This window comes from Geospiza fortis, unplaced genomic scaffold (genome assembly GCF_000277835.1).
Source record: "Geospiza fortis unplaced genomic scaffold, GeoFor_1.0 scaffold193, whole genome shotgun sequence".
In the NCBI taxonomy this organism is placed as follows: domain Eukaryota; kingdom Metazoa; phylum Chordata; class Aves; order Passeriformes; family Thraupidae; genus Geospiza; species Geospiza fortis.
Genome location: NW_005054523.1, coordinates 662,790 through 675,174, shown reverse-complemented (window position 1 = coordinate 675,174; position 12,385 = coordinate 662,790). Strand labels below are relative to the sequence as shown.

Sequence of the window (12,385 nt, the reverse complement as noted above, 5' to 3'; positions counted from 1 at the left end):
CAGCAGGAAATGCACACAACTTCATGGTGTATACAGGCAGCTGGAGTGTAGCTTTTACCCTAAACCTAATTCCTTCAAGTTTCTCTGTAACTTTTTTCTAACCAGTGCTTCTTAGTATAGAAAATGACAATTTAACATCAAAAACCCACCTGTTTCTCATTCTCATTTGGCTTGCTATGTTAATCTTCACCTATACTTTCCTTCCTTGTTACTCAACCACTCTGGAAACTCAGGAACAGTAATGCAAAGAGTTCTGGTATAATCCAGAAATATTCTAACAATTACTGTCTTACTATCATTCCATTTACTGAAAAACGAGGGAAAAGCTAGAAACCATAGAATGTACAGGAACCCAAGTAGCATCTTCCTTTAAGAACTATGCTTACATACAGGCTAACTTCTAGGAAGGTTTTCCCCCATTTCACAATGAATTTTGAGTGAGTGATACTTTCTTGATATGATAATAGCAGTGTACTGTGCAGTCAGGAATGCTACTTCACTTCAGCTCCTGTGAATGACCCAGATCACACATGCTGATCCCAGCAAAGGAATCTCTGCTGCAAGCCATTCCCGCTTTGTAACCAGTGAATGCATTAAACAAAAGCTAATTTGGTAACATTAACTCCAGCCCATACAAAGGGGGGCCCAGCTGTACAGCTACTGTCTCTAAACCCTGTTGGAGTCCGTGCACAGCCAGAGGTGCACAGTGCACTGGTCAGAGTACCTGGACTGACGTCTGCCCCTCGGCGCGCGAGCTCCTCACCGCATCGTGGTTGTTGAGGGGTCCCCCAAGGGAATGCTGCTGTCTGAGCTCTGCCTTGTTCAAGTTCTGGCTGTTATGGAAACTGCTTATTTCCTGGTAACCACTGTCAGAATAGGAATTCATTTGTGTTGAACTTCTTGAGTTACCTACAGACCCTGTAAATATGAAGCCAGCATAAGAATAAAATCATCTAACAAGTCCACCAAGTTATATAAATTTATTATTTGTTGCATTCATAACTATATTGTGTTTTTATACTTTCAATACAGAAATATATTCTAATATTTAAAATGCACACAACAGACCCTCACTTTCATGGAGAGATGTCTGCTCTGGTGAGTAGAGAGTCCCTTGCTCTGCTTCTGTCCTAATATCATAGGCATTGGTGTGAACACCCTCTGACACCTGGGGCTTGCTTACACTGGTGGGCGGAGGATCTGAAAGAATAAATTGTTTAGATAAATCCAGTGTTTCATATGCAAGTTTCCTGAAACCTCAATAATGATCCTTTTCTCATACACTCTAATGGAAGACTTACACCAAACAGAATCAGTTTACTGGCAGACAGGTATCATCTCCCAAACACAATGAACAGAATGTTAATATAAATATCTGAGAATTTTGTTACCTGAAAGTTTTGATGTAGCTCTACAAGTCTAATCTTTCAAATATATGTTCCAACCTATTTTAATGAAAAATTAATTGATTATCTAGTACACTCTGAAGAATAGAAACACTGTGCAACTGTGCTGCAGTGCCCAGTGGATAGCTACCCTTGTCTTAAGGGCCTGTAATCAATACCTCCAGATGTAAAAGGCTGAGCTGAATTTCATCCCTGTTTGTGTACTGTGGACAGTAGTTGCTGCAAATTTCTATACATATTTTTTACTTAGTAAACTAATATCTGAATATATGCCTCTTAAGCTAACTTCAGTTCCAAGAATGCCAGCTGAACTGTACAGACAAATGACAGTGTTGTAAGGAAAGGCAAAGGAGGCACAGCAATGCTCCTATGAAGAAAGGAAAAAGTTAAAGAGTCTGGAAAAAAAGGACAAAGATGAAGATACTGAATCAACATTATTTTAACAGAGACATTAAGCATTCAGTTACCATGTTAAGCAGGCAGCAGAGATGCAGTACAGAACCACAGAATGGTTTGGGCTGGAAAAGCCCTCTGAGACCATGGAGCCCAGCTGCTCCCCCAGCACAAGGCCACTGCCCCATGGTCCCAAAGTGACACATCCACACGGCTTTTAAATCCCTCCAGGGATGGGGACCCCACCCTGTCCTGGGCAGCTGTGCCAGGGCTGGACAGCCCCTCCATGAAGGATTGCCCCTAATATCCAAGCTGAACCTCTCTGAGGAAGCAGAGCAGGCAATGGATGTTACGTTTAAAGGTAACACCTGAAATGTAAATTCTTGCTGCAGAAACCCATGAAAGAACCTGGAGCAAATCCAATGGGAATGTGCCAAGGAGCACCAGCCCAGCCCCAAGGATTGCTTGGTGGGGCTTGGTGGGCTCTGGGCAGCGATGCCTGATGCACAGAAATACTCTGGCTTTTACCAGTGGTTGCACACAAAACACTGGTCTCTCACTACCTGCATAATGACCCATAAGGAACACATACTAAAAATGTTACTCAGCAATTGCTATTATGAAGAATGCTTGAATGCTAGTCAGGTTTTTTAAAAAATCAATAAATCCTAGAAATCCTAGGCAGTCAGCAGTTATTTACCAGTAGTACACTCTTAGGTCAAAACTAGCTTGTAAAATTTGAGGCTAGTTATTTTACTAGAATAGGAGCATTATTACCAAATTTAATTAAGATTTAATAAGAAGTGTTACTACACTTCTATTAGTTTAATCATCAGTATGCCTAGAAATGATCCAGAGAACCAACACTGCCAGAACTGACTTCACAGCCTGTTACACCAGCTCAACACCAGATGGTAACAGCCACCAGTGGGTGTTCCATGTTCTTCAGAATAAAACACTTGGAGGACTTGGACATTCACATTAGGATTACATCCAACTTCAATACTTTAATCTTTTTGTTTATCTGATACAAGGCCTATTATCTCAGTTACTGGATATTACATGATACTAAATCAATGTCAAACTGACAATCAGTTTGGGGAGAGACACAGGAAGAATAAGGCCCAATTGTGCTGTTCAGTGCAGATGTTCCCAGGACAGAGTTTGAGCCCAATCTCGCTCCCATCACACACTGCCCACCAGGCCAAAGCCTTCATAGGGCTAAAAAATAAAGATTGTTTAGGCTGTTTAACAAAGGCAAGAATGCACAATAATATGAATTGTTGTGTTTCTATCTGACTCCACTACCATAAAACAGGAGGAATGTCCTGAATAAAATAATACCCTTCTTATAAATGGCTGATCTAATATTCTATTTATAAGCATCTGCAAAACAACATCACTTTATATTTCTGTGAAAAATTCTGTATAATTCCACTGATGCAGAAAGCAATTACAGCTACAGTCACATCTTATCATCCACTGATGCTTTTGACATAAACCACTACCTAATAGTCACAGAAAAGGTGACTTAAGGCAGTGGTTTAATCCATCTTTATCTTCAGTATTTTCAGATTACAGTTTATAAAGCAACTAGTGACACTTCTACAAAACAAAGATTCATGGTGAATTGGGGAATAAAAACTTATAATCAAACCATAATCACAGCATAAATGTAAACAGGAAATGAAATGTAGATCAGGAACTTCTAAGCAAGAAACAGGGATTTTTTCCAACATGCCCACTTCTGAGCAATTACTTAGGAATGGCTACTTTGAATATAGAGACATGCAAAATACACATCTAGGTTTGCAGTAACACATAGAGCATTGAAACAGAAGTAGAATTTTTGGCCATGTCTCAAGTGACTGCTTAGCAGGGAGATGCACATGAGATTTCTAAAGAAAAATACACAAATGTGAAGGGAGAATAAAACAACAAAATAAAAACATGAGCTGGATAAAAGAAGGAAAGAAAAATAAAGAGAGAAAGAAAGAGAGAAAGAAAGAAAGAGAGAAGAGAAAGAGAGAAGAGAAAGAGAGAAGAGAAAGAGAGAGAGAAAGAGAGAGAGAAAGAGAGAGAGAAAGACTAATAGAAGGTCAAGGAGAAAAGTGAGTAAGTTACGGGAAAATCAGAAGAGGAAATAATGCAGTGGAATTGAACTGGCTGAAATAAGTAAGTAAAACAACACCTGAGAGCTCTCAGTAGGAATCTGTACCAGTTGTGAAATATCATTGGGACATTATAGAGGAAGGGGAAACAATGTGATTTAAAAAATCGCAACAAACAAAACCCACAAATCCAACACTCACATTGAAAAAAAATTTAAGACTTGTTTCTCAGTTACTTGAAAAAACAAGTTTGATTTTTGTTTAAAACCACTGCTGAAAGAATACCTGAAAAGTACCACCATGACTAGCAGAAGTTAAATGGCAGTGCAAGTAGGCTGTTGAGCAATTAGCATTAAAATAAAGGAAAAAAGCTAACACGTGCCTCACCTCAGCTGCAGCAACAGAAACCATGAAAATACAATTATGCACCAGTTTAAGGGCCTAATCTCCAAATAAAACAAAACCCGGGAATGGCTACAAAGTAATCCCAATGATGGTAATTATGAATATGCTTGATTGAGCAGCAGCAGCAGGCAGGGTCCCTGTGCAGCAGCCACACAGCTCCGAGGACAGACAGCACCCTGCACGAGTGGCACAGGAAGGCTCTGCACAACAGGGCTCATGCAGCTCTCACCCCACAATGCCAGCTGCACTGGCATTGCCCTGGCCACTTTGGCCAGCATGTCAAGAGCACACGGTGACCAGCACAACAAGTGACCTGCAGGAGCCCGTCTGTGCCTGCCCTGCAGTGGCTCCTGCACACGCCCCCATCACTCCAGAGCCCGTGGGGTTCAGAGAGCCACTCCGCAATGTCAAACATCAGCTGATGCACACAACCTGTCAGGGCCAGAAGGGATTATTCCAACAGACCAGGGAATGCCACCTTGAAGACACAGTCCTACCCTCTCCCCCAGTACAACCAGGAGCAGATGGAGCAGTATAAGAAAATGCTTATTTTGGAAAGAAACTTCACACTATCTCAAGATACAAAAGTAGAAAAAGCACTCTCAGAAAAACCTCCACTAATCAGAGTTTTTCTCAGTTAAGTAAGAACATCTGCAAAAAAAAAACAAACCCAAAAAACCAAAAAACAACACACCCCAAATAAACCCAAACCAAAAACCAAAAGAGTTTTCAAGCTTAAAACATGCAGTATTTTTTCATGCTCCTTACCTGCCAAGGGGAAGACTCATAAGTAAATTTTAGTTAATTGCAAGGAACACCCAATACATGACAAGCCTTATGTTACAGTCACAGCTCAGGCAAAAATGCAAAGGCACATAAAGATACAAGAAAAGTACTTGCAACTACCTATAAGCTCAAGCACCTTTTACAGTGACATAGAGAACACGTGTCCCATACGTGACAAAGAAAACATTAATGTGGTACTTTAGAAAAGACACTTGGAAAATATATGTAGCATTGCTGCTTAATGTTCCATTTTTGTCAAAACAAGCTATGAATGCCAAGAAAATAAATCTACTTGGGCTTAAAGCAAATTGTACATAAAAGATAATACCTGAGGATCTCCAAGGAAATGACTTCTCAGTAGAGCTGTAGAAAGAAAAAAAATTATCACACAAATGAATCATGTGGTTAGTTTTTATTTTATTTTTAATTAATCATAGAAAACTTTACAAAACCCCCCAGCAGATAAAACTTAAAAAATAGTTCATGTAAATACCATTCTTCAGTGCTTTATACCTGACAACCAAACCATTGGCTCTCGAGTTCAATTTTCTATTAGTCGGTGGGAATTATTCACGGTAACTTCCTGTACACCACAGCAGCACGCAGCACAACCTGTCTGCAACAGGACAGGGGAGAGCACAGCCTATGACACAAACTCCTGTTTAAGGTGCTTTGCTGTCAGTGACAGCGCACACCAGCGTGTGCCACCAGCACCACTTTGTTCAGACAGCAGCAGGCACTGCTCGTGGCAGGGTCCAGCAAAGCAGCCTTGGGGATCACCACTCCAGAGCATCTGGTTTCTGCATGTAAAGCAGTCCAAAAATCGTAGGTCTGTTTCTGTTCATGTTTTCACTGTTTTTTCAGTTTCCAGTTTTCCAGAGAGATTTCTGATCCTTTGTACAGAACAAGTCAAACCACCTGACACACACAGCTACAACTCTGAGTGAGGAGGTGACAGATACCACACTGTCCAGGTTAGCAAGATGCCTTCAGAGCCAGCTTCTGCACAGACCAAGCAGGTGTCTGACACCAGTGTAAAACCAAACCTTCCCCTGTATTTTTCCAGTACTGATTTTTTTATCAAACTATCTTCACCCTTTTGTCCTTCCACCGAGTCACGTGCTTCCCTGTGCTCACAGTAGTACTGATTCAGGCAAATGCAGAATTCATTCACGTGTTACTAACATTAGTCAAAACATTTTTATGAGAAAATTTCCTCACTCGAAATATAAAATATCAAACTTTGAATAATAGATCATTTTTGCAGTGATTATAAGCTACTGTTTTCCAAATAAAAAGCTTTTCAAAGGAAAAACAGGCAAGTCCATCAGATTTGATTGTGTCTAAATATCAGCATGAGACTGTGATTTTGGGTAAGATGTAGCAATTTATAAATGACCTTTTATTTTACTTCTTTCTACCACAGCTACCGATTACAAAAAACTAGCTCGGCCACATGAACAGCATGGGATACTTCTTTTGTAAAATGAAACAACCATTTAGGAGCCTTTTTGGAAACAAAATATTTGTACAAAAGAGTGCTAAAGACACATGCTAGCACAAACACAACTAGAGTTACAATGAGACTTCAAGTAAAAGGAGAATTCCAATGCAGACTACAGGTGTCTGAAAGTCAACCTCTGGCCCTAGAATTCTCATGCTACCTGAATACCAAGTTTTCCACTCTTGCCCTTTTGCTCTGCTCTTGAGACTTTTTGGAAACTCAGTTCCTTACACTGAGGCAACACAGCTCTGCGTTGCTGGCAATGGTAACGCACACTGAATACACACATATACTTTATTGTCACACACACAAGGCTATAACCCAGAGCACATCCCTGCCCAACATACCTGACTACTTGAATTTCATCTACAGGTACAGAACGTAGGAATGAGAAAGGCTGCTCTGACCGTGGGTCACAGGAGGAAAGCTGCTTCATCGACACTTCAACTGGTTAAGCATTTAACTTGACTCTTATTCAATGATTTTGGAACAAGTCTAGCTTACATCACCTACTGATATCAGCACCTGATTTTGTCACCTAGCAGGAGCAATATCTAGGAAACAGCAAATCTGTCAGCTTTGAGCAGGAACTCCAGTGCATTTCATCCCAGTGTTTAAAAGCCTCTGTGGTGACACACTGCAGGGCCCATGCCGAGCTGTTGCTGGAATTAGTCACAATGCTGTCTCTTCCTGACAGCAGCACGCAATAGATCCAAAGAGAGCCCACATGCGGCAAACTGAACTTTGGAAAATGTTAATTTAGCCCACTACTATCCTTGAAAAAGAATTAGGTTAGTAGAGTAGAAATGCAGAAATAGTCCTCTACCAGAAATATCATAACAGCTTGATATGACGTTCAGTTTACAATTAGAGACAAATATGACAGTAACACAAATATTTGGTAACTGGAGATGGAGCATGCATACAAAATGTGCTGAAATCCATTTATGCTTTTTTTTAATCCCTTTTGATGTTTTTCCTCACTTGTATTTTTAAGGATTTGGATTGCTTTGTTTGGGTTTTTTTGTTTGAGGTTTTGACTAATTTGATTTTTCTTGTTTGTTTGTTTCTTGGTTTTGCCCCTTTCTTAATTTCACACCTTTTCCTTGCCATTTCACTGCTTTAGCTCAAAGCTATCTTAGATACAAAATTGAACCAGCTGCCAATCTGGAAAAAGTAAAAATCTGATAAATGGAAAAGGTTTTGCATGAAAACATTTAGAAACAAAACACGCTAAGGATCACCAGCACTACTTTACATTTTCATGCGGCAGCTCGCAAACACTTCCAGCTTTGAATTTCCAGGTTATAACAGGGGCCAGCACCTCTCTCAGTGAAGTGGCTCTGCCAGTCTGCTAAGGCAGAAGGGGCTGGTGGAGGTCCCATATAGGTCCAGCCCACACCTATGCACAGCACAGCAGGCCTTCAGAAACAACACTGACACATAGGGAAATTGCAGATTTCTGATTTTGTTAAGCAGTGTGCTATTTTTAAAAAAAAATATGTAAACACAATTATGATTTCCCATTCCTAGATTGGAGAGGTCAATTCCCAGCGCATCTCTTGCAGGTTTTGCATGACATGAAACAGTTTAAGCCTATTATCTCTGCAAGTACTCCATAAGGTGAAAAGTATTTCTGATTTAAACAGCACCACTTGAGAGAAAAGCAGTGATTTCCGTCGCCCACCTTCCTGCTTGCCTATACTGCTGCTGTCATCAAGAAAAGGCAACAGATGAAAAAATTAAGTACTATTTATTAAATATTTATAAAATGGTGAAAAGCTGTAAAAAGCTAAAAATATAATTGTGTTAAAATGTATGTGCTTCACACATATTTGTGTAGTATTTCAGCTCCCTGCGCGGCTACGCCCCCATGGAGGGAATACATGTGTGCTGCGAGGCAGCAGCAGCAAAGGGCTGTTCCTGGCTGGCTGCCCACGGAGCTGCCAGCCACACTCCAGTGCCCCTGCACACTGCCTGGCCTGCTTTACTTGTCCTTCAGCTTCCATTTCAAGTACCTACACCAACAACACATTTACAACTATATGCACTATATGGAAAACTTAGTGTAACTTTAAATTCTTAGTGTAGGGGATTTCTCTAATAAAATGCCATGTACTAAACTCCATAAACTTGTATTACCCCTTACAAGCCACCGGAAACCACAAAACCTAATATTTTGCTTTTCTGGTTGAGACAGGTAAGCAGACATTTTCACAAATATTTTAAGTAAGCGAGGTACTTTTCAGTCTTCAACTTTTCTAACAGCTATCTTCTTGAATTCACCAATATAACTGATTCTTCTACCCACTCTGCCAGACTCTGTACCGGGAACCTAAGCAATCCTATGGTCCCCCCCAAAACAAATTAACCAGCACTGCCACCAAAAACAGGTAGTCCTGGGACTTGCTGGCTGTTTCCAGGTGACCCTGGAAACCACTGATTCTCCAGGTGTGAATTCAGAACATGTCTGGAATACACTAATCATTACAGAGGCCTCTTGAAACTGTCCCATAACTCTTTACAGCAAATCTGCATTTTTTTAATCCTTCAGATATTAATAGAGGTGAATAGCTATCAGTGAAAATAGATGTAGAGAGGACATAAGCACCACTAAAAAGCCTTTAATTCCTGGGACAAATGAAAGTAAAGTCATCAGGACCTGTACCTTGTGCTGGCGATACTTGGTGACTCTGCTCCAAGCCTACATCTCTCTAGCTGATTAGCCACAATTTGCCTTTCCACTTCCAGTTCTCTGGTAAGTCTTTGAAATTGAAGCTCCTGAAATTTCAAAATAAAAAGAAAAGCATTCTTGATGTTAAAAATGGGTGCGGATTAACTCTGAAACAATCACTGATTCATCACAGTTGTGTGTTTTGACTCTTCCTTAGGTGAATAAACTACAAAAGTGGAAATTAAATGGGTCTTTAAATCAGTGATTCATGCAAATATTGATTTATCACCTGTTACAGAAAGAAAAACATGTTTAAGCATTCTTGGGTTTTATTACTCCTACAATTAAATTTTTAGCGTCTTCTTACATTACCACAGTCTAACAAAATCAGTGCCTATAAAGTCAGTCTTCAATTTAATCTATAAACAAGGAAACCGGAAAATATCCTAACCTTTCCAATCACAAACCTTCAAATCCTAAGTTATCCTACATTCTGACTGTAGTTGGAAACCTTAAGATTTATAACTTCAAACTGGCTGAGTGTAGAGATGGGCTATTTCACCTTTTCTGAGTTCAGCTTTTTTATATTTCTTGGCCAAGGGTACCAAACTTCTTCAGCCTTTTTAAGAGGCTTTTGGAATGCAACACTGCAAGGGTGACGTGGGAAATAACAGTGCTGCGCAGGACGGGTGTAACTGAAATCTGGAACCATTTTCTAAAGCTCTCTGAAATCCAGACTATGTCACATCAAAGGATATTGAGGGCATTTTTCTCCTCAGTTAGCTTTTATTGAGCAGAGAAAATGGTTCTATTGAGCAATTGCATTATTTCTCAAACTGATACTGTAAACCCTCTGAAGTTTAGGTAAAACATCTAAAAATAGATGAACACCAATAAGAAGCACCAAGCAAGTCTTATACAGAGGTCAAGTGCAGCACAGAGCACTCGTTTGATGTGAAAGCTCAAATGACTGATGGGGTTTCTCCAGAGTGAGTCCCGCTATGGTTCTGCCCAGCAGCTGTGTGGAGCCAGGCACAGCAGCTCCTGCAAACTGCTCTTCACACCCCATGGAATGGGGTGGAACCATTTCCCTTTCACCAGCCACTCTCCACTCCTGCCCTTCCAGAGGATACATGCGATTGTGGACACGTCCAAACATTTCTGATAACTCCCTAACCAAACTGAATAAACACCTTAACATCCCCAATTTTGGCCAGAAAAAGCGGGTTTGCATCCAGGATATGTTTCCTGTTCCTCACTATTAAACCAATATTTAGACAGCAATGTCATGGATGCAAACTGCAAATCTGAATCTATTGTTATTTACTGATCTTTTAATTAGATGAATAAAATTAAATATGCTAGCCATTAATTGCTTCCATTCAACCAATCTCTATTCATTTCCCTTTCCAATACAGATAGAGGCATTAATGAACACATCATTCAAGAAAACATCTTGCTGCATAACATTTCAAGTAATAAATTGCCCATTTAAATAAAAATCCCTGGGTTTTGCCCCACACTACAAAAATTCAAAGGCAGTTAAAACAGAAGAACTATACTTCTATTTTTCTTCAGAGTAGAAGAGCTGAATGGCGTAAGTGGACAACACAGCAATATTTAAACTACATTTAAAACCAAAATTCACTTGTATTCTATCAGAAAAACTGAGATTAGGAGAAAAAGCCATCAAGGCTCATTTGGCCACTTCAGAAACACTTGCACTGCTGAGTTGGGAATGACACCATCAGCTGTCTATTTACATTGCTCCTCACTTTATTTTGGCATTGACCAGAAAGCCACAAACTGCATGCATAGTGCACTGAACAGCAGAGGGGAAGGAGGCCTGCAACTCATCAGCCAGTTTTAAATCATGCTGATGCTTAGGAAGATCCAATGTGCTTTTGCAAGTGCAAGCATAGTAAGAAAAAGAAATCCAGCTCTATCTTCTAGTCTGAGTATATTCTGGCATGCCCAGCCAGGGAGTCCAATGAAGCAGCAGTTTACAAACTTTGAAACCATGACTGCTGATTTGTGTATGGGCCTTCTTAAATTTGAGATCTGCAGCAGGTGCTATGTCTTAAATACCTGCATAAATACACAAGATGGATAGTTTTAGAGCTACCATCTTTTTTACAGCTAGAATATCTCATGCTTTAAAACTTTTTTATTTTACCTTAAATCATATTATTATTATTATTATTATAGAAAACGAAGTCCTAACCAGCTTTAAATTAATCACCTTTCTAGTTTATGCCTCCTTATAATGAAATTTTATACCACTCTGAGTGCACATTGGACATACCCCACAATGGGTATCTATCAGACAGCACACTAGTTCTGGCAGGAATCTATCAGAATTTGTTTCTCTCTCCAGGTTCTCTGGGAGCAGTGGGAGAGCTCACTTCTTGAACAGGATGCTCCCTGCACAGAGCTCTGCCCTGGGCACAAATCACAACACACTGACTCCTACAGCACTGGCTATTGACAAATTTGCATTGCAGGACTCAAATACAACTCTTAATAAGCTTATTATTTGCAGCAGAACATCTATGTGGCAAGCACATAGTAAAATCAGACACAAAATTATAGAACACACTGCCATACAGCATCCCAAGGAGCAAACAAACTTTCTTAGACATACTACACTGGCTCGGCCAGAACTACTTTTATTTAAAATTATTCAACATACATTGAGGGGGGAAAAAAGCAACCTGTAATTCTATAAACCTCTTTAGCAGCAATTACTTAATCACCTTATTGAACTGCAGGTTTTATGTTCACAACCTAAAATTCCACTGCAAAGCCACAGGCCATAATTCTTAATACAAAACTACAATAAAAGCCTTAAGCACAATTTCAGCTCCAGATCAGGAAGCGCGCAGACATGGGGCAAGCAAGCAGCTTGCTTTGGGAAGCAGTTGTACCAACTGCAGGCAGACAGGCTGCCGTAGTGAAAACCAGAGCCCAGGACATTCCAGAGCTGTCTAATCTCCTTTTGGAGGCTGCAGCTTTTTTCAGAGGAGGGCCAAGCCCTGCGCTGGTGTTGTAGTGTTCACACCAGGTGACCAACTGCTCTTCCTTGGTGAGCTCTGCCCAGCAGGAA

At 40.3% G+C, this 12,385-nt stretch overlaps 1 protein-coding gene across 1 annotated transcript in view; it reads right to left on the bottom strand.

The window, feature by feature from the left end:
• PKP4 (plakophilin 4) overlaps positions 1-12,385 on the bottom strand; it is a 38,495-nt gene that overhangs the window by 19,150 nt on the left and 6,960 nt on the right. Inside the window, 4 exon segments of the mRNA XM_031063725.1 lie at positions 725-918; positions 1,075-1,200; positions 5,430-5,464; positions 9,274-9,386. Coding sequence (XP_030919585.1) covers positions 725-918; positions 1,075-1,200; positions 5,430-5,464; positions 9,274-9,386 — 468 coding nt within the window.